The sequence below is a fragment of the Molossus molossus genome, unplaced genomic scaffold (genome assembly GCF_014108415.1).
Source record: "Molossus molossus isolate mMolMol1 unplaced genomic scaffold, mMolMol1.p scaffold_m16_p_4, whole genome shotgun sequence".
NCBI classification, from domain to species: Eukaryota; Metazoa; Chordata; class Mammalia; order Chiroptera; family Molossidae; genus Molossus; species Molossus molossus.
The window spans coordinates 66,732,228-66,757,978 of NW_023425377.1; the positions used below are offsets into that span (position 1 = coordinate 66,732,228).

The 25,751-nt window shown below is 46.7% G+C and overlaps 1 protein-coding gene across 5 annotated transcripts; it reads right to left on the reverse strand.

Moving 5' to 3' along the window:
- Positions 1–439: 439 nt before the first annotated feature.
- On the reverse strand, positions 440–25,481 carry PGPEP1 (pyroglutamyl-peptidase I). 5 transcript variants are annotated; one of them, XM_036242052.1, is made up of 5 exons: positions 25,392–25,467; positions 22,137–22,189; positions 9,227–9,283; positions 6,088–6,320; positions 833–1,141 (listed from the first exon to the last, which is right to left on the reverse strand). In XM_036242052.1, the coding sequence occupies exons 1-5, from the start codon at positions 25,423–25,425 to the stop codon at positions 949–951; spliced, it is 570 nt and encodes a 189-aa protein (XP_036097945.1). In that variant the 5' UTR covers positions 25,426–25,467; the 3' UTR covers positions 833–948. The 5 variants fall into 5 exon arrangements, with proteins under 5 accessions (XP_036097944.1, XP_036097945.1, XP_036097943.1 ...); XM_036242050.1 differs by having other exon boundaries at positions 9,167–9,283; XM_036242054.1 differs by lacking the exon at positions 25,392–25,467 and adding an exon at positions 19,775–19,820 and having other exon boundaries at positions 9,167–9,283; positions 22,137–22,180.
- Between the last annotated feature and the right edge of the window lie 270 nt (positions 25,482–25,751).

Genomic DNA, 25,751 nt, shown 5'->3' on the forward strand with positions numbered 1-25,751 from the left:
CCAGAGCTCATGGCCTGATGTTGAAAGGGTCAGCAAACCTTTCTATCTCCTGGGGCAGCAGACTCCTCTCCCCCATGGTCTGGCAAGGGCCCTGCCCTCCAAATCCAGGCAAGGAGACCTCAATGTTAGTTCGCAAACAAAGATGTAACTCCAGATTTCAGGATAGGAGGGAGAAGGGACCGTACCCCAGGAAAAAGAAAAGACACTTTTGTTGTTGGTTAAAGCCTGTGTTTTAACCAAAGGGAATATAAATTACTCTGTGCCCCAACTAGCACTATTGTTTTAAAAAAGAGAATAAGGCCATGGCTGGGTAGCTCAGTTGGTTAGAGCGTTGTCCCAATATGTCAAGATTGTAGGTTCAATCCCTCATCAGGACACATACAAGAAGCAACCAAAGAACACATAAATATGTGGAACAACAAATCAATGTTTCTCTCTCCCTCCCCACTTCCTCTCTCTCTCAAATCAATTTTTAAAAAAAAAGAGAGAATAAGAATTTAAAAAAAGAAAGCCATACCCTATCCCAAGGCTGTCCAAGCTGCTGGGGCATGGATCAGGGCAAAGACTCTTTGAGAGGCTTTTAAGTTTGGAAAAAAACAGTCACAGGATGGAAGGAACTCTGAAATCCCTTTACCAGAGACCTAGAGAAGCAAGTGTACAGGTGTCCCCAGTCATGGGATCGCAGTTCAGAGATCCACCCGATCAGGATTCTCTTCAGAAATCCACACCCAAGCATCTCTCAGACATCATGGCCACCTCCCCAGATGCAAAGGGAAACAGAGAAAAATTCTTCAGCAGCCTCCTTCAAATCAATCAGCGCATTTGTGGAGAAAAAGGGAGGGGGGTATGTAAATAGAAATATTTGATCCAAATCAGATCCCCAGCTGAAAGGTTTGTCCCCTCCCGGGGTCCCTGGTGGGATGAGGTCTTGGGAGGCCTGCATGGCTCTCAGTGTTTGTGGCGACAGTGGATTTTGCCTTCTGACTGCTCCAGGACACCCAGCATCTCCTCGATGATGGCCCGCAGAGCCCTGCCCAGCTGGTCTGCGTTGTATGGCTTGCCCAGTGGAGGCACATGGACAAAGGCTGAGCGGCCATGACTCTGGTACAGAGAGGTGTAGTAGGTGAAGTCGCAGAGGTACCTAAGCCACAGGGCATAGGGGGCAGGAGGGAAATCAAAACACAGTCAGACTAATAGGACAACCTCCACCCCAGCCCCCTGTAAGACACCCAACCTCACTAGAATTTTAGAAGAGGGAAGGAATATTGCTTCTCCCTTCCCAGTTTGGCAAAAATTAAAAAACCTGTTGACTCCCAGTGCTGGTGTGTATGTGGGGAAGCAGGCAGTGTGACATGCTACTAGTGGGGATGCAAGCTGCCCCAGGGGAAGGCAATTCGGCAGGCTAGCAAAATAACAAAGGCACAGTCTTTACAAACTGACAGTTCCAGGTTTTAGAATCTACATTCAGGTGCTATCTCCACAAATGCACAAGAAAGATAAACAAGGTGTCTGCTGTAGTGTTATATAAAACAACAGAACAGGAAGCAACCTGCTAGGATCTGAACATTTGTGTCCCCCCAACCTCCCTCCCCCCTATATAATTCTTATGTTGAAGTCCTAACTCCCAATGTGATGGTATTAACAGGTGGGGTCTTTGAGAAGTGAGAACCCTCATCAATGGGGTTAGTGCCCTTATAAAAGAGACCCCAGAGCCCTGGCCGGTTTGGCTCAGCGGTTAGAGCGTCGACCTGTGGTCTAGAGAGACCCGGGTTCGGTTCCCGCTAAGGGCACATGCCTCAGTTGCAGTTTGTCCCCAGCCCTGGTTGTGCGGGTGGCAGCCACTCGATGTGTCCCTTTCACGTCAATGTTTCTCTCTCTCTCTCTCTCTCTCTCTCTCTCTCTCTCTCTATCTCTCTCTCTCTCTCTCTGTCTCTCTCTCTCTCTCTCTCTCCCTCCCTCTCTCCCTCCCTCCCTCCCACTCTATCTGAACAAAAAAAATGGAGAAATGTCCTTGGGTGAGGATAAAAACAAATAAAAAATAAAAGAGACCCCAGAAAATTCTCTCACCATGTGAGAATATAGCAAGAAGCCAGCCATTTGGAGGAGGGCCTTCATCAGAACACAGCCACGCCAGCACCTTGATCTTGAACTTCCCAGCACTCTGAGCAATACATTTCTCTTGTTTATTAGCTCCCCAGTCTGTGGTATTTTGTTATTGAAGCTCAAACAGATTAAGACACAACCTAAAGGTCCACTGACAGAAGAGTGGCTGAATAAACTCTGGTCTAGCCATACAGTGGAATACTATGCAACCAGTTACAAGGCATGCGGTAGATCCAGAAGAAGACAGAGAACTCACTAACACCAGTCATGTGTCCATAAGTGAAACTGAGGAAGGTAATGCTCAGGAAAAGCCATACCACATAACCCCATCCACATAAAAGCAAAGCAAAACAGGACAAAATCCTAAAGCAGCATGCCAATTGTTCTATACATGTATGGAAACATGGAGGTGATAGGAGGTTTTATAATTTAAGTCTCTGATTTAACAGAGGAATCACTAAGGGGAATGAGAGAGGGCAAGAGAATTTTTCACAATGGGAACATATGAACATATTCTAGAATTATCTGTGCAATTTATTTATTTTTTATTTACTTATTTTTATTATCTTCACCTGAGGACATTTTTCCATTTTTTGTTCTGATAGAGTGGGAGGGAGAGAGAGAGAGAAACATCAATGTGAAAGGGACACATTGAGTGGTTGCCACCCGCACAACCCAACCAGGGCTGGGGACAAACTGCAACCGAGGCACATGCCCTTAGCGGGAACCGAACCCAGGTCTCTCTGCACCGCAGGCCGATGCTCTAACCACTGAGCAACACCAGCCAGGGCTATCTGTGCAATTTAAAATTAGTTTTAGAGCCCTGACCGGTTTGGCTCAGCGGTTAGAGCGTTGGCCCATGAACCAATGAGTTGCGGGTTCAATTCTGGTCAAGGGCACGTACCTCGGCTGCAGTTCATCCCTGGCCCTGGTCCAGTGGTTCGTGAGGCAGCCTGTCGATGTGGCTCTATCAAATCAATGTTTCTCTCTCTCCCTCCCTCTCTCTCTCTCTCCCACTCTGATGATAAATAGAAAAATATTCTCAGGTGAGGAATAAAAAATAAATAAAACTAATTTTAGCCCAGCCATTGTGGCTCAGTGGTTGAGGGTCAACCCATGCACCAAGAGGTCACTGGTTCGATTCCTGGTCAGGGCACATGCCCAGGTTGTGGGCCCGATCCCCGTGGGGGCCATGTAGGAGGCAACAAGATGTTCTTTCTCATCAATGTTTCTATTTTTCTCTCCCTCTCCCTTTCTCTCTCTCTCAAATCAATAAAGAAAAATTATTATAAATAAATAAAACTAGTTTTAAAAAGAGACTGATAATAAATTCAGTCACTCCTATATTCAGTCAGTCAATAAATCAGTCACTGGCTGCCTTTGGGCTGGAGAAGTGTAAGAAGTGTTGGAAATCAAGGAACCCAGTGCAGAGAGGGAATCAAACAGAGGATACAACTTGGTCTGGGAGGTTGAGTAGGCCTCCCTAAGGAGGCAACATGTTGGAGCTGAGACCTTATCGAAGGGAGGCAAGTTTGGGCAGAGGTCACTGCAAGTGCAAAGGCCCTGAGGCTAAAGTGAGCTTGGTGTGTGAGGGAACGGAGGAGGCTGGTTTGTGGGACTGGAATGTAGTGGGTAAGGCAAGAGGGGAGGCAGATGAGGGTGGAGGAGAGGGTAGGGGCCAGACCCCATAGCACCTGGGGATGGTGGGGAGATTGGGATTTTATTCTAGGAGGGATTAAACAAGGAAGAGACATCATCTGACTTAAATTTATAAAAGACCTTGTAATAGTTTCCCTTCCAAATTTGGATATGGGGGTTTTGCAGATGTAATTAGGAAAGATGAGGTCATACTGGACTAAGGTGGGTCCTAAATACAATGACTGGTGTCCTTTTAAGAAGGCCATTTGAAGACAGAGGCAGAGATTGGGATGATGCATCGATAAACTAAGGAATGTAAAGCGTCGCTGGAGGCCACCACAGGTCAGGAGAGAAGCAGGGAACAGATTCTCCCTCAGAAATTCAAGATGGAACAAACTTTGCACTGGCCGTTGGTGCTCAGTGGTTAGAGCGTTGACCTGTGCACAGAAGGGTAGCAGGTTCAATTCCCAGTCAAGGGCACGTACCTGGGTTGCAGGTTCAATCCCTGGCCCCAGTTGGGTGTATATAGGAGGCAAACAATTGATGTGTCTCTCACATTGATGTTTTTCTTTCTCTCTCTTTCCCTCCTTCCACTCTCTCTAAAAAATTAATAGAAAAAGTATCCTCAGGTGAGGATTAACAAAAAAGAAAGAAAGAACAAACCTTGCTGACACTATGTTAATCCTCACCCCAGGATTTGTTGTTGTTGTTGTTGTTGTTGTTTTATCCTCGCCTGAGGACACTTTCCCATTTTTTGTTCAGGTAGAGTGGGAGGGAGAGAGAGGAACAGAGAGAGAGAGAGAAACATCGATGTGAAAGGAACACATCGAGTGGCTGCCACCCACACAACCGACCAGACCAGGGCCGGGGACAAACTGCAACTGAGGTACGCGCCCTTAGTGGGAATCAAACCCGGGTCTCTCAAGACCGCAGGTCAACGCTCTAACCGCTGAGCCAAACCAGCCAGGGCTGTTGTTGTTGTTGTTGTTAATCCTCACCCAAGGCTATTTTTGCATTTATCTTCAGATAGAGCAGGAGAGAGAGAGAGAGAGAGAGAGAGAGAGAGAGAGAGAGAGAGAGAGAAACATCGACGTGAGAGAGACATATCAATTGGTTGCCACCCGTACAACCCCAACTGGGGCCGGGGACAAACTGCTACTGAGGTACATGCCCTTAGTGGGAACCGTACCTGGGACTCCCTCCTCAGTGGGCCGATGCTCTAATCTCTGAGCCAAACCATTGATTTTTTTTTTAGAGTGGAAGGGAGGAAGAAAGAAAGAGAGAAAGATCGATGTGAGACAGACACATCAATTGGTTGCCCCCCACGTGACCCAGACAGGGGCCAGGGATTGAACCTGCAACCCCAGTATGTGCCCTTGACCAGGAATCGCACCTGTGAACCTTCAGTCCGTGGACCAACGCTCTAACTACTGAACCAGACTGGCCAGGGTCTTGCCGACATTTTGATTTTGGACTTAGCCTCCAGAACTGGGAGAGAATAAATTTCTAATTATAGATTTGTTATAGAAGCCACAGGAAAACTAATACAGAAATAGACTGCTTGGCCCCACTAGTGTGGCTCAGTGGTTGAGCATCGACCCATGCACCAAGAGGTCGCTGGTTCAGTTCCCAGTCAGGGCTCATGCTCATGTTGTCGGCCCGACCCCCAGTGGAGGGCATGCAGGAGGCAGCCAATAAATGTTGTCTCTCATCGATGTGTCTCTCTCCCCCTCTCCCTTCCTCTCTTTCTCTCTCTAAAATCAATAAAGAAAAACAATAAATAAATAGACTGCTTGGCGTAGCTGGTGTGGCTCCATGGATTGAGTGTTGTCTCAGAGACTGAGAGGTCCTGGTTCAAAACCCAGGGCATGTGCCTGGGTTGCGGGTTTGATCCCCAGTAGGGGATGTGCAGAAGGCAGCCCATCAATGTTTCTCTCTCACATCAATGTTTCTATTTCTCTCTAAAAAATCAACAAAAACATAAACAGAAAAAAAGAGAGAGAGAGAGAGAAGGAAGGAAGAAAGAGAGAAAGAAAGAAATAGACTGCTTGGAGGAGGATCATCAGGGTTGGGGTAGAATGGTTGGAGGAACACCAGGGAGTTGGCTGGAGCAGTGTCCGGATGATAGATAGCAGGGGCCTGGGTGGGGAGAAGTGGGCAGATCCGTATGAGATGAATTCTAGAAGCAGAATTAGTGGGACCTGTTAAGTGTATATATTTTGCTCTGTGACTTATACATGGTGAGTGCTCAGCCCACAAAGGTCAAAGTCAACACAGTTGGCTTGCTCAACACCAGCCTGGTGGAGGGGGGAAACCCCTGCTCACACCCTCTCCATGGTGCCCTACCTGCCGGCATCTTGCGAGATGGTCACTGACACATCCAGGCCCAGCGTCGTAACCCTCTTACATACAGCGTCCATGTCGATGATGGAGTCAATGCTTTCAGGCCCATCCTCCACGCAGCACTGGGAGCCAGGGCAAAAGCGACAGTTGTCCAGCCCTTTGTAGCCCTTGTTGTGGCCGCACTTTTCGAGTGTGACTGTGGTTGCCATGCCTGACACACCCACATGCACCACTAGCTGCAGACAGACAGGCAGTGCTTAACAGGGTCTGTCCATGGGACTAGAGGACCCCTAAAGTCAAGGTCTGCCCAGGATTACACTGTTTCTGACCTCTTGCTGCTGGAATAGACCCTACAGTCACTATTGCAGAAAGGTATGCCAAGTGAAACACAAGGATGTAAAACATGCAAGGATGTTCACTGCAGCTTTTTAATACAATCAAATACTGGAAAACACATAATTAATTATTTGTGGGGGCTGGTTAAATAAATTATGAATTACTATGTAGCTGTTAAAATGTCCAAAGCAGTTCTATAAGGAATGATCTTTAAAACATATTGCCAAATGCAGAAGATTAGGTATAACTTGTAGGAATCTAGCCTAAAAATAATCAAAGATGTAATAATCTTTCAATGCTCACTTCTGTGTTATTTATAAAAATGAGAAAAACCATGGAAACAAGTGACATACTCAATAATAAGAGAATGGTTATATCAATTACTAAAAATTGCCCAGTGATTAATATAATGCTGAGGGAGAATTTTTTATCACCTGGGTGATTAAATGTTCATAACAAAATATTTATAACAAGCAGGATATCACCCGGCCAGTGTGGCTCAGTGGATTGAGTGTTGTCCCATGGACTGAGAGATCCCTATTTTATTCCCAGTCAGGGCACATGCTCGGGTTTGGGGCTCAATTCCCAGTGGGGGGCGTGCAGGAGGCAGCCAATCAATGTTTCTCTCTCACATCTATGTTTCTAACTTTCTCCCCTTTCCTCTCTCTCTAAAAAATCAATAAAAACATATTTTTTAAAAAGCTGGATATCAAATTGAATACAGTTTAACTTCATCTATCAATTATTGATGTGTATGCTTATACACAGAAGGGGCATTGTAAGAAAATATGTGAACATTTAAAATATAGGCAGACGGCCCGGGCAGTGTCGCTCAGTGGTTGAGCATCGACTCATGCACCAAGAGGTCACTGGTTCGATTCCCAGTCAGGGCACATGCCCAGGTTGTGGGCCCAGTCCCAGAGGGGGGGTGTTCAGGAGGCAGCCATTCGGTGTTCTCTCTCATTGGTGTTTCTATCTCTCGTTCCCTCTCCCTTCCTCTCCAAAATTATTCAAAGAAAATAAATTAATTTAATTAAATAAAAAAATATAGGCAGACAGAGGCCACACATGGCTGTTGAGCATGTGACATATGGCTGGTATAAATCGAGATGTACAGTCAAATGTAAAACATACCAGGGATGCAGAATGGTGCAGCCACTATAGACAAAAATATGGTGTTTCCTCAAAAACTTAAAAATGGAACTGCCATTTGACCCAGTGATCCCACTTCTAGGAATATATCCTAAGAATCCTGAAACACCAATCAGAAAGAATATATGTACCCCTAGAAGTGCTATTTACAATAGCTAAGATCTGGAAACAGCCCAAGTGTCCATCAGTAGACGAATGGATAAAAAAGCTGTGGTACGTATACACAATGGAGTACTATGCAGTTGTAAGAAAGAGAGATCTTTTATCCTTTGAGACAACATGGAGGGACCTGGTAAGTATTAAGCTAAGTGAAATAAGCCAATCAGAGAAAGACAAATACCACATGATCTCACTTATTTGTGGGATGAACAAAATAAGCTGATGAACAGAATAGACCCAGAGACATAGAAGTAGGGTTCAGACTGACAAACCTCAGAGAAGGGGGGGGGGAGAGATAAATCAAAGAACTTATATGCATATATGCATAACCAATGGACATAGACAACAATACTATGAAGCGGGTGAGGGAGCGGGGAGGAGGGTGTCAATGGGGGAAAAAAAGAGAAACATCTGTAACAAAAATAAATTAATGAAATTTGTTTTGGGGTAAAAAACACCAGATTTTCAATGCTGGGTACAAAAAAATGTAAAATGTTTCATTAGTGATTTTTTTCAATCCTCACCCGAGGATATTTTTCCATCTATCTTCAGACAGAGGGGAAGGAGAGAGAGAGAGAGAGAGAGAGAAAGAGAGAGAGAGAGAGAGAGAGACAGACTGGCTGCCTCCCACATGCATGACCCTGACAAGGGCCGGGTACCAAACCTCAATTGAGGTACGTGCCCTTGATCAGAATCGAAACCATGATTCTTTGGTCTGAGAGCCAATGCTCTAACTGCTGAACCGAACCGGCCAGGGCTCATTAGTAATTTTTTTAAATGTTGATAGTGCCCTGGCCAGTTTGGCTCAGTAGTTAGAGAGTCCGCCTCAGGACCAAAGAGTCCCGAGTTCAATTCTGATCAAGGGCATGTACATTGGTTTCAGTCTGCGGTTCGTCTGGGCCCTGGTCAAGGTCGTGCGGGAGGCAGCCAGTCAATGTGTCCCTCTCACGTCGATGTTTCTCCTCTCTCTCTTCCTCCCTCCTACTCTATCTGAAAATAAATAGAGAAATATCCTTGGGTGAGAATTAAAAATAAATAAATTAGCCCTGGCCGGTTTGGTTCAGCGGTTGGAGCGTCGGCCTGCGGTCCGGAGATACCCGGGTTCGGTTCCCGCTAAGGGCACGTACCTCGGTTGCAGTTTGTCCCCGGCCTGGTTGGTAGTGCAGTGGCAGCCACTCGATGTGTCCCTTTCACATCAATGTTTCTCTCTCTCTATCTCTTCCTCTCTCTCCCTCCCACTCTATCTGTACAAAAAATGGAAAAATGTCCTCGGTTGAGGATAAAAAAAAAAATTTTTTTAAAAATTAATTAATTAAATGAAATAAAATGTTGGTTGCATGTGATGGAAGCAGGAACAAAACTCCACAAATCATCCCGGTGTGGGGTGCCCATCTGTAGGTCCTGATGAGGAAACACCTGCCTTTTCCCCACTCACCTGTGGGCTATGCTTTTCCCACAGGGCAGGGATGAGCCTCTGAACTGTCTGGTACTCAACTGGAATCTCATACACGTGCAGGTCCACACTGTCACCAAGGCCCAGCTTCTCCAGCTCCTGAAAGGGATGGACACGGCATTAGGTGAGGGCTGCAGTGACAATGTGTTCCCTGGGGATAAACTGATCCTCAGAAAACAGGTGGGTCCTGGCTGGTTTTGCTCAGCGGTTAGAGCGTCGGCCTGCGGACCAATGAGTCACGGGTTCGATTCTGATCAAGGGTTCGTACCTCGATTGTGGTTTGTCCCCAGCCCTGGTTGTGTCATGTGACATGGAGGCAACCAGTCAATGTGGCTCTATCACATCAATGTTTCTCTCTGTCTCTCTCTCTCTCTCCCTCCCTCCCACTCACTCTATCTGATGAAATAGAAAAATATTCTCAGGTGAGGAATAAAAAAAAGAAAAAAAGAAAAAGGAAACAGGTGGGTCTCCTGACTCTGGGCAGAGTGGGTAGGCAAGTGTTCTGGTCCACCCCAAAGCTTTTCACTCATTCACTTCCCCGCCCACTCTCCTGGGACTCTATCTGCACATCCATGAGCCGCAGGGGTGTGATGCTGCAGCCTCTGGAGCTAGGCTCTTGGGTTTGAACCCTGCCTGTGTCACCTTGGGCATGTTACTTAACCTCTCTGAGCCTCGGTTTTCTCATCTTTAAATGAGGATAAGAAAAGTACTTATCTCACAAGGTGGTTATAAGAATTAAATGAACAAATTCGCACTAAGAGTTCCAAGCAATGCTGAAATAATGTTACCCACTGTTACTACTGTTTTTGTTATTACATTTTCCCCTGTTACACCTGATAAGAATTATTTATAGACTTGGTGTATAGTATATAGCAGGATCTCCGTACACATTTACAGAGGCTCCCCAACTCCTTAGGGAGCTAACCATCTTGGGCATGAGGTGATTTAAGAACATCATGAATTATGCCCAGCCAGTGTGGGTCAGTGGATTGAGCATCATCCCATGGACTGAGAGGTCCCAGTTCAATTCCCAGTCAGGGCACATGCCTGGGTTGCGGGCTCGGTCCCCAATAGGGGCGTGGAGGAGGCAGCTGATTGATGTTTCTCACATGGATGTTTTTTTCTCTCTCTCTCCCTTCCTCTCTCTCTAAAAAAATCAATAAAAACATATATTTTTAAAGAATATCATAAATTATATACAAAAATGGGCTATGGATCACTGCATATACTTTTCTGGGGAAACACCAGTGCTTTCCACCAATGGTTTGCCTTGTGGGCAAAGCCTACCATCTGGCCGGCCCAAGGCACAGGGTACAGGAGGCCCAGAACCAGATTTGCTGGAAGAACAGTGATCCTGCAAGCCCAGCCTCTAGAGGACAGAGATATTTGGGGATGAAGACTTCAGCTCATTATGAAAATCTGGGCATTCATCATAGTAAAATTAGTACTCCAAATAATGATTATCAGTAGGGCTGTTTCACATTATTCTCAGATCTCATGCAGTGGTTTGAAAATGCTACCATGGGCAGATGCTATCCAGGTCTGTGGGTGGGTCCCAGGTGAAGCATTTGTGTGGCTGGCCTCGCTGAATATGCCGTAGGTGAGTTCTTGCATCTCCTCCGGCAGCTTCAGTATTTCCTTATCTGGTCACCTTGACCTTGCTATCCATGCTGCCCAACTCTGCACCCAATAACTACGGTTTACTCTGGAGGGTATCTGATGCCTGGAAAAGCAGGTCCCTCCTCGCTGATAGATAATTCCAAACTATTCCCCAAAGAGGGTGCATCAGGTCACCTGGAAACAAGGACACTTGGAGCATGGGTGGGGCATGATGGGTGTGTGTGTGTATAAGGGGGTCTCAAATGCCAATACCAGGGACTGGAACCCTGTTCCTCTTGCTAAGTCCAGTGACATGAGGGACCAGGAAGTATCCCCAGTGAAATCCCACAGCCGGACAGATGAGGGCAGAGTACAAACCTGCACCCCAAACAATGGCACACTGGTGATCTGCAGACTTCTGCTAGGACAGATGATTAGGGGAGTGAGGAGGTTATATTTTGTGTGAAATTGATTTTAAAACATTTGGCCAGCCGGTGCGGCTCAGTGGTTGAGCGTTGACCCATGCACCAAGAAGCCATCGGTTAAATTCCCAGTCAGGGCACATGTCCAGGTTGTGGGCCTGATCCCCAGTGGGGGGCGTGCAGGAGGCAGCCCAATTGATATTCTCTCTCATCGATATTTCTATCTCTCTCTCTTTAATATCAATAAAGAAAATACATTTTTTAAACATTAAAATATATAAAAGAGAAACTTCATTTCTCCTACAATCATTTTTCTCAGCCATTGGTATTTTTATTCTTCATTCTCCCCTTCCATCTAAGCCCCAACTCCCTGGACTGTGCAGTAGGATCAAAGACAGTCTTTAAAGGATTTGAGGATTCAGAGACAAAGCAGGCACCCCATCAAACCCCTGATAAACATTGGAGGTTTTAGATATGTGATCACCATTTCAGCTCCCCAATTTCATAAACATTTACCCAGTTTCTAGACACTGCAATGATTACTATGGCCACACAAACATGGACAAACCACCATTTGCTTGAGGTTTGCTGGATACACCTGAGTTTTCTTTGGCAAATCGATTTGGAGACCAACTCCCACTTTCTTCTGCCCCACGCTCTCCCAGCCTCCTGGCCTCCAAGGCAAAATCTAAAATCATATCACACCACCCTGACCAGTATGGCTCAGTTGGTTGGGCATGATCCCAGGCACCAAAAGGTTACCAGTTCAATTCCTGATCAGAGCACTTGCTCAGGTTATGGGCTTGATCCCAATAGATCAAGCTGTGGGAGGCGGCTGATCAATGTTTTGCTCTCACATTGATGTTTCTCTCTCTTTCTCCCCCTCTTTTCCTCTCTCTCTGAAAATCAATGTTAAAAATCTTTTTAAAAATAAAATCAGATCATATCACACCCTTTCCCTGTTCCCACCCTGCTATAGCTCTCTCCATGCTCAGAATAAAATTTCAACTTTCACCATGCCCATGAGGCCCTGCAGAGTCTGGACACCACTAACCTCCTTGCCCTCCTCTCCTTTTATCCCCTTATTGCTCCGTCCCCTCGAGCATGAGGTCTCCCACATACCAGGCTCAATCCTCTGCATGGAACACTTTTTCCTCCCTTTCCGGTCAGTTGACTCCTCATTATCCTTCACATTTCAGCATCCCCTCCTGGGAAGACCTCTGGACGCCCAGCCCCCTTTACATGCTCTCAGCCCCATAGGCTAGTGCCCTTACCACTGCATAGGACATGCACATAACAGATGCTTCCGAATGTTGGCTGAACAGCTGAGCAGCAAGCTTGGACTAAGAACAAACCTAGACCTAGGTGACCCTGCAAATGTATAGTATTCTCCTTTCCTTCTTCATCTGTAAATGGGGGTTTGAACTAGCTGCTGGCTGGGACCCCTCTTTCTTTTTCATCCTTTCCTTACCGTCCTAGCCAGGTAGCTCAGTTGGTTAGAGAATCATCCTGATATGCCAAGGTTGCAGGTTCAATCTCTAGACAGGGCACATACAAGAAGAACCCATGAATGCATCAATGGGTAGGGACAGCAAATTGATGCTTCTCTCTTTCAAATCAATCAATAAGAATTAAAAAATAAAAGTAAAAGTAGCTCCTCACTGCCTGGCTGGTGTGGCTCAGTGGTTGAGCATCAATCTATGCACCAAGAGGTCACTGGTTTGATTCCTGGCCGGGGCGCATGCCTGAGTTGCAGGCTTGAACCTCAGTAGGGGGCGGGCAGGAGGCAGCCCATCAGTGTTGATGCTTCTCTCATGGATGTTTCTATCTCTTTCTTCCTCTACCTTCCTCTCTCTAAAAAATCAATAAAAACATTTAAAATAAATAAAAGTAGCTCTTCACTATTCACAATCTCCAAAAAATAGAGACAGTCCAGTTGCCCATCAATGGAAGAAAGGGTAAATAAAAAACATGCCTATCCACATAGCGAAATAATATTCAGCCATAAAAAGGGATGAAGCACTGACATGCTATAAAATTAATGAAAACTAAAAACATGATGCTGAGTGAAAGAAGCCACGTAGTATATGATTCCATTAATATGAAATTTCTAGAATAGGCAAATCCATGGAATAAAGATTAGTGGTTGTCAGGGGCTGTGGGAAGGGGGTGACTGCTCATGGGGATGAGTTTTCTTTTGGGGTGATAGAAATGTTACAGAACTGGACAGAGGTAGTAGTTATACAACATTGTAAATGTGCTAAATGCCACTAAATTGTATACTTAAAAATGGTCAATTTTATGTTATATAAACTTCATCTCAATTTTAAAAGAAGAAAAATGTAGCTCTTAATTGCATGGATGGTGGAGGGTAGGAGTCAAGGGAGAACAAAAAGTTAAAAGTAAAGAAAAAAATTAAAAATCAGCCCTGGGTGGTGTGGTTCAATGGTTAGAGCTGTGGCCCTCACACCAAAGGGTTGCCAGTTCAATTCCCCTGGCCCTGGTCAAGGCGGGAGGCAACCAATCAATATGTCTCTCTCACACTGATGTCTCTCTCTCCCCACCCCCCCTTCCACTCTCTCTAAAATGAAAACCAATGGAAAAAATCTTCTCAGGTGAGGATTAATAAACAAACAAAAAAAGCAAAGCAACTTCTGGCTGAAATTAAACTGTGGGAATCAGATTTATCCTCTGGTCTGGAACTACTGAAAAAATAGACAAAATATGTAAAATAATAGTTTTCAGACACTTAGTTGAGTTAAAACTGAGGTTCTAGAAAAGGTAAGAAGGCTGCAGTTTGGAGGGTAGAGTCCCAGATAGTTGGGGGGAGAGGAAGCAAGAAGGAGGGGAGAGGCAGGAGTATAGGGCTGAGGAAGAGGGAGGGAGGGGGATGGAAGGAAGGAAAGAAGGAAGAAAGAAAGGAAGGGAGGGAGGGAGGAAAGGGGAAGGAAGGGAGATACGGAGATTTTTTGAGGGTCTGAAGACTGATGGACATATACATGTACTGAAGCCAGAGATAGAGCTATTTGAAAGGATCAGAGCGACCAACCCTCAGAGTTCACACAGGGCCAAAAATACTTGGTGTTCTCACCAGCTAGAGTGGAAAATCTTCATAAGAAAATGGGGGAAAATTAGCCCTGGGAATAAAGGCTGCTCTGGTCCTGCCTACCAAAATTTAAGAAAAGGACAGTATTTTTTTTAAAAGCCAGAAAAATCAAGTTTGAAGCCACCTCACTCCAAGTCCAGATCTCATCCCCCTATCTCAGAGGCAAGTACTCTTTAACAGCACACACTTCCATGCAGAGCTATATACACCTATCTGAGAAAACACATAGTATTTATTTGTACGTCAATTGTATCCTGTGGCAACTGTGTTTTCTCCACTAAGCAAGTGGTTTTGGAGATCTAGCTACATTGTTACATGTAGATCTTGTTCCTTCCCTTTTCCCTGCTGTAAAATATTCCACCCTGGATACTAGCAGCCATGGATTTAAACATTACTCTACACAGGAATATTTAAGTGGATTCCAATTTTCCTCAGGTATAACCTATGCTGCAGCAAACATTCTTGTGCATATTTGTCACACAAGGTGTGAGACATAAAAGAAGTGGCCTTGCTGCAGTGCATGATCAGTGTCTATTTACCAGCAAGTGATACTGTCAAATAAAAGCTGCTTTCTGACCTCAGACTCATTATATCCTAGAGACAGGGAAAACTTCAAGGTTTATCGATGAATCTTCCCATAATCCACAAGAGGAGACCCACTGAGTTCTTCTCTGTCCTAAAAACAAATTCAATGACACCAAAAGCACAGATAATAAAATAAAAAAGAGGAATTATACTTCATAAAAATAAAAGACTTTTGTGCAAAGGACACAATTAATAGAGTGAAAATAAAACAAACAAAAAATAGACCATGGAATGAGATAAAAATATTTTCAAATCACATATCAGATAAGGGATCCATATCTAGATTAGATAAAGAATGCCTACAGCCCTGGCCTGTTTGACTCAGCGGTTAGAGCGTCCGCCTGCGGTCCGGAGAGACCTGGGTTCGGTTCCCGCTAAGGGCATGTACCTCGGTTGCAGTTTGTCCCCGGCCCTGGTTGGTTGTGCGGGTGGCAGCCACTCGATGTGTCCCTTTCACATCGATGTTTCCCTCTCTCTCTCTTCCTCTCTCTCCCTCCCACTCTATCTGTACAAAAAATAGAAAAATGTCCTCAGGTGAGGATAAAAAAAAAAAAAAAGAATGCCTACAACTCAATAACCACAAAAACCTAACTGACTTTTAAAATGGGCAAAGGACATGAGTAGACATTTCCCCAAAGAAGATATATCAATGACCAATAATATACACATGAAAAGATGCTCAACATGATTAGTCATTAGGGAAATGAAAGTCAAAAGCACAATGAGATACCACTTCACACCCATTAGGATAGCTTTTCTTTAAAAAAAAACTTTTTTAGCCCTGGCTGGTTTGGCTCAGCGGTTAGAGCATCAGCCTGCGGTCCGGAGAGACCCGGGTTCGGTTCCGCTAAGGGCATGTACCTCGGTTGCAGTTTGTCCCCGGCCCTGGTCGGTCGTGCGGGTGGCAGCCACTCGATGTGTTCCTTTCACATCGATGTTTCTCTCTCTCTCTCTGTTCCTCTCCCTCCCTCCCACTCTATCTGAACAAAAAAAAAAAAAAAGGAAAAATGTCCTCGGGTGAAGATAAAAAAAAACTTTTTTAAAGGAAAATAACAAGTGTGGGTGAGGATGTGGAGGAATTGGAACCCACCCTTGCTCACTGCGGTATGTGGTGGGAATATGAAATGGTACAGCTGCTGTGGAAAACAGTATGGCCGCTCCTCAAAAATATAAAACATATAATTACCATATGATCCAGCAATCTGACACCTAGTTACATTCTCAAAAGAACTGAAAAAGATTTGAACAGTCCTGGCTGGTGTGGCTCAGTTGGTTGGGCGTCATCCCGTGCACCAGAAGGTTGCTGGTTCCATTCCTTGTCAGGCACATACCTGATCACTGGTGGGGCCACATACAGGAGGAAACCCTTCCTCTCTCTCTAAAATCAGTAAAAAAATGAAACAACAACAAAACATATCCTCAGGTGAGAACTAAAAAGAAAAAGACTTGAACAAATAGATATTTGTTTCTTTTTATTTACTTATTTAGATTAATCCTCACCCAAGGACATTCCTCCACTAATTTTTAGATAGAGTGGAAGGGAGGGAGGGAGGGAGGGAGGGAGGGAGGGAGGGAGGGAGAGAAAGAGAGAGAGAGAGAGAGAGAGAGAGAGAGAGAGAGAGAGATGAGAAAGACACATTGATTGATTGCCTCCCGCATGACCTCAACCCGGGGCTGGGGATCAAATCCAAAACCCAGGCACTTGCCTTGACAGGGAATCAAACTCGCAACCCCTCAGTCCGAGGGCCAATGCTAACCTCTGAGCTAAACAGGCCAGGGCTGAACAGATAGATATTTGCACACCCAGGTTCACAGCAGCAACATTCACAATAGCCAAAAGGTGAAAACAACACATATACCCATCAACTAATGAATGGATACACAAAGTGTGGTATATACATGCAATAGAATATTATTCAGCCTTAAAAAGGAAGGAAATTCTGGGGAGCATTTGAGATCTTGCTTCCTGGCATATGTTGTCAGTTTGGCTCAAATAAACTCTTATAAAAATTCTCTTTAAAAAAAAAAAAAAAGGAAATAAATTCTGACACCTACTACAACATGGATGAACCTCAAAAACATTATGCTGAGTGAAATGAGCCAGTCACAAAGGACAAATACTGTATGATTCCACTTATATGAGGTCCCTACAGTAGTCAGATTCATAGACAGGAAGTAGAATGGTGGGTGCCAGGGGAGACGGGGAATGGGGAGTTAGTGTTAACGGGGAGAGTTTCATTTGGGAAGATGAACAAGTTCAGGAGCTGCATGGTGTGATGGCTGCACAACAGCGTGAATGTGCTTAATGCCACCGCGCTGGACACTTAGAAATGGTTCTAGTGGTGAATTTTATTGTATATGTATTTTACCACAGTAAAAAATGACTTAGAAGTCAAGAAAAAATTTTGTTTAATTATATTTATCTTGTTATCTACTTCTCTATAGAGAAAAAGCAAATGTAATAGAATATTAACATTTGGGGAATCTGGGTGTGAAAAAGATTTCTTTGCATTATTCTTTTTTTTTTTTCATCCTCACCCGAGGACACTTTTGCATTTAGATAGAGCGGGAGGGAGAGAGGGGGAAGAGAGAGTAAGAAACATCGACTGGTTGCCACCCACATGACCCCAACCAGGGCCAGGGACAAATTGCAACCAAGGTATGTGCCCTTAGCAGGAACTGAACCCAGGACTCTCTGGTCCACGGGGTGACATTCTAACTACTGTGCCAAACAGGTCAGGGCTCTTTGCATTATTCTTACAACTTGTCAAATTTTTTTAGTTGAATGGGGATAAAGATGGTTGCTTCCTCTCTCCACAGGGTTGGGTGGAGAAACCTCCAGCACAGGCTTTATCTTAGCATAGGGCAATTCATTTAATCTATCCTTACACCCCATCAACTATGACCTTACTCGTTCTTAACCCTCCCATCCTCCACTGCTTGAAATTTTCCTGACCCACCCTGTGTCTTCTTCCTGTGATGCTAGCAGCCTTTTCTGACAACAGAAAATAGATTTAAAGTCCAGAAATTGCCGTGGCTGATGTGGCTCAGTTGGTTGAGAGTTGTCCCATGCAACAAAAGGTTACCAGTTCAATTCCTGGTCAGGACACATGCCTGGGTTTCAGGCTTGATCCCAACTAGAGGGCATGCAGGATGCAGCCAATTTGTTTCTCTCTCAAACATCAATGTTTCTCTTTCTCTCCCTAAAATTAAAAAAAAAAAAAAAAGTACAGAAATTAAAAGAATCCATCTCTCAGGCTGAGTGAGGAGATAAAGGGATCATCTTTATTTGTTCAGTTTTAGTCAGGAAGTTGTCCCAAACTGAGCCCCTCACAAACCTAAGCACATCAATTTGGTGGCATCACCTCTGAGGGCAGACAGATCAAGGATGCTGCTAATTTGATTACTGACCAATCCAAGGAATCCTCTCTGGGGAACAGAAACCCTTCCAGTGACCACCATGACATGTGACATGCCAATCCTCCCCACACACCTCTGTGCCCTCTGCTCCAGTACTAGTTCAATAGCCACTTGCCCACATCTTCTTAGTGGTAAAAAATGAGCTGGGAGCCACAGAATGAGTCACCATCTTGACCTAACCTTTATTCCTCATGTTCTCTGGGTACCTGCCTAGCCCCTTCCCAACTGGGGGGAAAAATCTAAACTATATAAACCACCATCAAAGAATATGCACACACCTTGTGGCCATCAGCCCCACAGCAAGTCATCCACCTATTGGCAAATGATGGGAGTGTCATTACTGCCTTATTCTTAGGGAGCAAACCCTGAAGTCCCCCAATGCCACTGTCAGTAGGAGGAGGGGGGAGTCAGAAGAGCCAGTTGCCCCCCTGCACCAAAGCAGGCTGAGCAAAAAGCAACTGGCACACTTGCGTACAGAGGCTGTGCCATATGTTCAAGATCAAGCAAAACTCCTGTAGTGACTGGACTCAGGATGGCAGCTGTCCCTGGAGCAGAATGGGGAGGCTGGAGGGAACATTCTGGGTGGATGGCAATGTTCTCTATCTTGATCGAGGTATTGGAGATATGGGCATAAATACTTTTTGCCGAAGTGATGGGAATACTGAACATCATTACATGTCACTTTATGCAAATTATTCTATTTTATTTATTTATTATTTTAATCCTTACCTAAGGATAGTTTTTCCATTTATCATCAAATAGAGTAGGAGGGGTAGGGGGAGAGAGAGAGAAACATCGACATGAGAGAGACACATTGACTGCCTGCCTCCCGCATGACCTGACCAGGGCCGGGAACAAACTGCAACCAAGGCATGATTCCTTGACCAGGAATCAAACCTGTGATTCATTGGTCTGAGGGCCAATGCTCTAACCGCTGAGCAAAACCAGTCAGGGCTATTTTCCAATTTTAAAAAGAACAATGGAGGTCAAAGAACAGCTAGCTATTAAGTTCATGTTAAGTTACTACAAGTGGGTGATCCATAACCTCGCTCAGTTTTTTGCTTCTGAACACTTTCTGTTCCAACAGGGCCAAATGGTTCCCCTGGGGGGCTGGCAGCACATCCCAAGTCCCACAGCAATTTGCAGCGAGTGCCGAGTATACTCCGTGAAAGGAAGGGAACAGGCTCGGGTGTCCCAGACGGTGCATTGTCTACACCCTGTCTACCTGACAAGACTCCGCCACTCGGACTCGTCTGACTGATTCCCTTGCCCCTATAACAAAGACCCCCTTTGTTCCCTGGTTAATATCCTTAGCAGGTCTGTCTAGACTCACTGTGGCAGTAATGGTCCTATGATGTCACCAGGACTAGTTACCCATCTCCCCCTCCCCTGCTCAGGCAGGGAATGCTCCAGATGGCCCCAAGTCAAGGGGTCCTGGTCCTTGACACCTACACCTACCTGGGCCTCCTAGGAAGAGAGACACGCAGCTGGTGTCCCATGCCACCTGGGGGAGACAAGACACATGAAAAACATAATCTCTTCTGCAAGAGGTGCTGAGGAGCACCATCCTGGGGGAAGACCAAAGTGGGGGGTCACCCTCAGTCCCCACAACTCCCACCTTCTGATATGGCTGGCAGAAGTTCACTCAAGGCTGAAGAAGGAAGTTCACAGGAAGGAAGGGGAGCAAAAGACGGACAGAGAGATGGAGTAGGAAAGGAAGAGAGACTCCTAGAGAGGCCAAGAGAAAGAAAGACAGAGAAACAGAGATGGAGAGAGATATAAAAAGAAGGGCAGATTGAGACAGAGAAAGACAGAGACCCACAGAGAGGCCAAGAGAAACTGAAAGAGACAGAAGGGGAGAGACAGAGATATAAAGAGAGCTGAAGAGAGGAGGAGAGACCGACAAGGAAAGAAGTCAAGCTGGTCCCTGAGAGAGAAGGAGGTGTTCCTTCTACAGATAGTACTTGGGTTTCTGAAAAATCAGTTGGGACAGAAAGTAACGCTGCTTACTCTGTGTAACTAAATCCCCATCTTCATTCTCAGGTGACAGACATCAACTGTTCCTGCGACTCGAATTTGGACCACACCAAGCACACCCAAGGTCTATTTTCTTGAGATATCGATTTGACCTATGCAACAGCTGCACTCTTTTCATAGGCAAATCTGTTTTATCCAGGGCAATGACAAAGCACCCACAGCAGTTCTGAGCAACCCCTGGGTGGGTCACGCAGACAACTCGGGACCAGCACAACTCCACTGACGTGGCGTTCTAGTACAGGCAAGACTCACTCAAGGTGGCAATAGCGTCAGCAGAGAAGTTTACACTTTGAGGAGGGAGGTAGCTGGAGGGGCACAAGGGGTTGGAATGTTCTCAACCTTGATCCAAGCACAGGCGACATGCAAGTGCGTGTGTGTAATTTTCCACGGAGTTATGCAGGCGTTCAGAGGGTATCTGTACCACTCCGGGTTTTTTTAGGACAGAGAAACAATCAGATCTGGATAGGTTGGTGTCTTTTTAGCTGGGGTTGGTGGAAAATCTTTTCTTGTTTCATAAACTTGAGGAAGAAAACTGAAAGTCTTCCAGAGGACAGGTCTGGAGAGATAAGCGACTGAACAGAAGGGGCATTTCCCCTTGGGCAGCAGCATGAAAAGCAGCCATCCCCTCCATCCAAGTCCCAAAGCTGGGCGGGGGGGGGGGGGGGGCTTCCAAAGATTGTTTAATTGATTTTTCTCCTATTTAGATGCAGATCATCGTGTCTGGGGCCCAGGAATTCAGACACATGGCTTTGTGTCCACTCAGCCCCGTGAAGGCTCCAGTCTGAAACCCGCACAAAGCCAGACACACAAGTCTTCAGAAACACGCTGTTTCCTTTTTGTCTGGGGCTCCAGGGAGCGGGTGCTATGAGCAAGGCCTCGAACATGCTCCCATCTGCAGGGTCCTGGGGACCTTATCCCTCTGTCCCGCTCACATAATGGGGTGAAAATTTTTTAAAAAGGCAAGTCACCAAGATTTTAGAGGTCTGGATTAGGGGTGATAAAAAAGGCGGGGGACTCCAACTAGAGGTTGAACCATCAAAGTTTCAACTTGGAATTTTCTTCAAATTCAGGGCTCTGGAGTGGAAAGCATGCAATGCTTTAAATCAAGCAGCTAATGGGCTAGGATTAATAGGAGTTTGACTCTGGCCTCTGCAGATCTGATTTATATAAGAAAACGTTTTTTTCTCTCTGCCCATTGTTCCCTAGTCTGTCCCTCCAAATGCCCCATCTGACAAAGAAACTGGAAAGCTCACTGGCTGTCACCCTGCTCAGGAAAGCAGGAAAGAACCCCCCCCCACCACCACCAATATGTAGCCTTCTCTTCCCTCAGCTGCGAGGAGGTACCAGTGAGGGTCACTGCACCACCTCAAGGTTAACACATTCCCCAATATCCCTGCTTGGTCCCCCCCAAAACATGGCTGGGGCATGGGGCATTTCTGAGGCAATGCCATTCTGTTTTTGTGGCTGTATGACTTCAGATCATTCTCTCTGGGCCTCAGTTTCCTCATCTGTAAAGTGAGTGCAGGAATAACTGCTCCTAACCATGCAGGAGTTGTTCGGAAAATTCAGAGTGCTGGGCTGCAGAAAACACTTGGCACAGAGTGGTGCTCAACACATGTAAGCTATAGCAGTTGCTATCTGACAAGATGTGTACATCAAACTGAAATATTTCACAGGAAGCTTCACAGGTGATGTTCTCGTTGTAGATTCCTTCCTTTCTTTGGTTCCAAATATTGCCAGCAGGAGCCCAGCCCCAAGATTCCTCCCTTCATATCTGAGTTACCTGGACTGCAATCCAGCTGGCGTTCACGGTGTGCTCCCCAAAAGGACCAAACCCTAAAACAAACAAACAAACAAACAAAAAACCAGTAAAAGCAGCATGTCACCACAGAGTGGCCCTTCTTAGTCTACCCGGCGTCAGGCTGTTGCCTCCACTGGAGAGAACAGAGCAGGGAGCTGCTCCTGCAGCTGCCACCTGAGATAATGTCAGAGGCCTGAGTTCTGGGGCATACCCAGTTGTATTTCAGAGCCGCCCCTCCCCAAAATTATCTGATCTTAATTGAAGCTGTATGTCCTTTTCTGTCCTTACTTTCACATGACTCTCATGCCCAGCAAAAGGCCAGTGACCTCCTTTTGCTCCAGAAAAGGCTAGTCTTGCTCCCTTCTCAACTTCCTCCCCTGTCCTTGACCCAGTGTATAATTATTTTATCACTGTCTTTCTGTGAGGCCTCTCCCCATTCTGGAAATGCAGGGGACTATAGACACTCTATGAGTTATCACCAAATGAAGAATGGCCCTTGCCCTGGCCAGTGTGGCTCGGTTGGTTGGGCGTCACTGCATGCACAGAAAGGTAGTTGTTTCAATTCCCTGTCAGGAAACATGCCTGGGTTTCGATTGATGTTTTGCTTCTCTCTCTCCTTCTCCCTTCCTCTCTCTCTAAAACTCAATAAAAGCCCTGGCCAGTTTTGTTCAGTGGTTAGAGCATCAGCCCACAGACCAGAGTCTCAGGTTTGATTCTGGTCAAGAGTACATATCTCAGTTGTGGTTCCGTTCCCATTCTGGCTTGGTGTAGTGTGGGAGGCAACCAGTCAATGTGTCTCTCTCACATTGATTGCCCCCCCCCCCCCCGTATCTGAAGAGAAATGGAAAAATATCCTTGGTAAGGACTAAAATAAATACATTAATTAAACTCAATTTTAAAAATCTTAAATAAAAAAAAAAGGATGGCCCTAACCGGTCTGGCTCAGCAGTAGAGCATTGGCCTGCAGACCAATGAGTTGCAGGTTTGATTCCGGCCAAGGGCACATACCTTGGCTGTGTTCGTCCCCGGCCCTGGTCGGGGTGGTGTGGGAGACAACCAGTTGATGTGTCCCTCTCACATCGATGTTTCTCTCTCTCTCTTCTTTTCACTCCCTCTCTCTCCTTCCCACTCTATCTGAAGATAAATAGAAAAATATCCTCAGGTGAGGATTAAAAAAAAGGGGGGGGGATGCATGTAGGTGTCTCCCAGGCTAGGCTGTCCAGATACCATCCCACCACCCTCCTCCCCACTTGCTCATACTCCAGCCCCATTTACAAACCAAGACAGTTCATCCAGAAATATGCTAAGTGCTCTGTGTGCACTGTGGCATTCAATTTCACTGCATCCCCTTTCAAGAAAGGATGCTTCCACCCTGGCCAGTGTTGCTCAGAGGTTAGAGCTTCAGCCCACCAACCAAAGGATCTCGGGTTTGATTTCCGGTCAAGGGCACATACCTGGGTTGCAGGTTTGATCCCCAGTCTGTTGGGAGGCAACCAATAGATGTTTCTCTCTCTTTCTCTCCCCCTTCCTCCCTTCCACTCTTTCTTAAAAAAAAAAAAAAAAAAATCAATGGAAAAAAAATATTCTCAGATGAGGATAAATTAAAAGAAAGGGTGTTTCCTGGGCCCATTTTACAGGAGCTGGACTGAGGCCCAGAGAGGTAAAGCCAGCTGCCCAAGGTAATACAGCAAGAAGATGGAAGGGTGGAAGAGCTGGGATTCAAACCCAGACCCATGAATCTATGGCTTCCCTCTTCTCATTACCATGTCACTCTGCCTAATAAACATCTCCAAGAGAGGCTGCTCTGGAAGTGCGGGTCACTCCAGTTGGACTGAGGGTCCCAAGTAGTGTCAAGGCCCTGGGAAGGATGCTTGCCTTAGAACAGCTGGACCTGCCCTGGCCGGTTTGGCTCAGCGGTTAGAGCGTCAGCCTGCGGTCCTGAGAGACCCGGGTTCGGTTCCTGCTAAGGGCACGTACCTCGGTTGCAGTTTGTCCCCAACCCTGGTTGGTTGTGCGGGTGGCAGCCATTCGATGTGTTCCTTTCACATCGATGTTTCTCTCTCTCTCTCTCTCTCTGTTCCTCTCTCTCCCTCCCACTCTACCTGAACAACAACAAAAAAAAAAAGGAAAAAAGAAAAAAAAAAAAAGAACAGCTGGACCTCTTCCCCCAAGCTAAGTCAGGACTTCTCCACTCTCTCCCTTCTCCAGCACAAACTGCAAAGTCCTAGCTCAGCCACTTACAAATAGGGTGACCTCTGTGAGCCTCAGTTTCCCCCTCTGCTAAACAGAGACAGTTAAGATGTCATGAGTTCATGCAAGGGAAATGCCCTGTCGGATGGCTGCCTGCATAGTCAGCAATAGAGCTACAATAAGCAGATCCAGAAGGGCTGCAGGGGGTGGTAACCCTCCCTCCAATTACACACACCTGCTAGTCAGGTGAGTGGCTTCTTCCGTCTTCCTGGGAATTCCAAGACCAGTTCCACCCTCCCAGGCCACAGAACACCAGTGTGAATCTTAGTTGGATTTCCTACTGGGACCCCTCCAGAGGCGAGTCAAAATGATCCCCCAGCCACCCGCTTAGCGGAAGTTGATGTCCACGTGGTCCTGAGGAAAGCGTCCTCGAGGAAGAACAGTTATTTTCGGGGTGTTGGTGACAGCGGAGCCCAGGCTTACCCACAAACAGCCTAGGCAGAAAAGAGTTTGACCAAGACGGTCCCTGGGACAACTGGGAGAGTGGCCGGGCACCCGAAGTCTCCTGAGCTCCACCTGGCCTGGCTGGGGCGGGTGGGGGGCGGGGGGCGAGGAGTAGCCCCGTTAGCGCAGGACTCGGGGAGCAGTGGCTGTCAGAAGGTTCATCTGTCACTGGGGCACTTCCTGCCCACAAATTGGCCTTTGTCCCCTGGGGCCGGGGGTGGGAACAGGCCCGACCTCGGGGGGGGGCAGGAAGGGAGAGTCCAGTCCAGGCAGGTGCCCGGAGGGTCACTGTGTCCACCTGGAGAAGGAAGGACGCCAGAGGAGACTGCTCAGCGCGAGGCACTCGACTGGACCCCCTCGCTCTTGCCTGCCCCGACAGTGGGACCATAGGGGCGCCCCTTCTCCACTTTCTATGTTGCACAGCCCGAGCTGAGCTCCCGTGGGCGATGACATCTTCTAAACCTGGCATGACTTCCGGCACCAACCACACCCCATCCCCGACCCCGGCCGCCCCTGGCCCCGGCCGCCGCCATCTGCGCGTACCCGTCACCACCACCGCCTTCCGGGGCTGCTCCATTTCGTTCGGGCTGCGCCTCCGACCGGCTGGAGTCCGGACTGGCGCGCCCTACGCCGCCGAAGCCCAGCCCCCGGCCCCGCCCAGGCCTCACCACGCCCCTGGTCCCGCCACGCCCCGGGCCGACCGGCGTGCGCGCCCCCGAGGTCCGAGACGCTGCACGCACAGCCTGCGATGGGCGATCTACCCAGGAGCGCCCAGCTCCGCGCCCTCCCCAGCCTCAGTTTTCCCACTGGTAACGGGAACAGTTTGTCCCGTAGGATGTGGCCGCTTGAACTCACTGAATCAGGCGCTAGGGACAGGCTGGTCACTTATGCCGCAACTGTTCA

Excerpts from the sequence above, each read along its gene's own strand:
- PGPEP1 (XM_036242050.1), bottom strand. The coding sequence starts at position 25,425 with ATGGAGCAGCCCCGGAAGGCGGTGGTGGTGACGG. Across the intron at positions 22,190-25,391 it reads GAAGGCGGTGGTGGTGACGG|GGTTTGGTCCTTTTGGGGAG; the intron begins GTACGCGCAGAT and ends TGTTTGTTTTAG. Across the intron at positions 1,142-6,087 it reads ATCTCGCAAGATGCCGGCAG|GTACCTCTGCGACTTCACCT; the intron begins GTAGGGCACCAT and ends CCTGTGGCTTAG.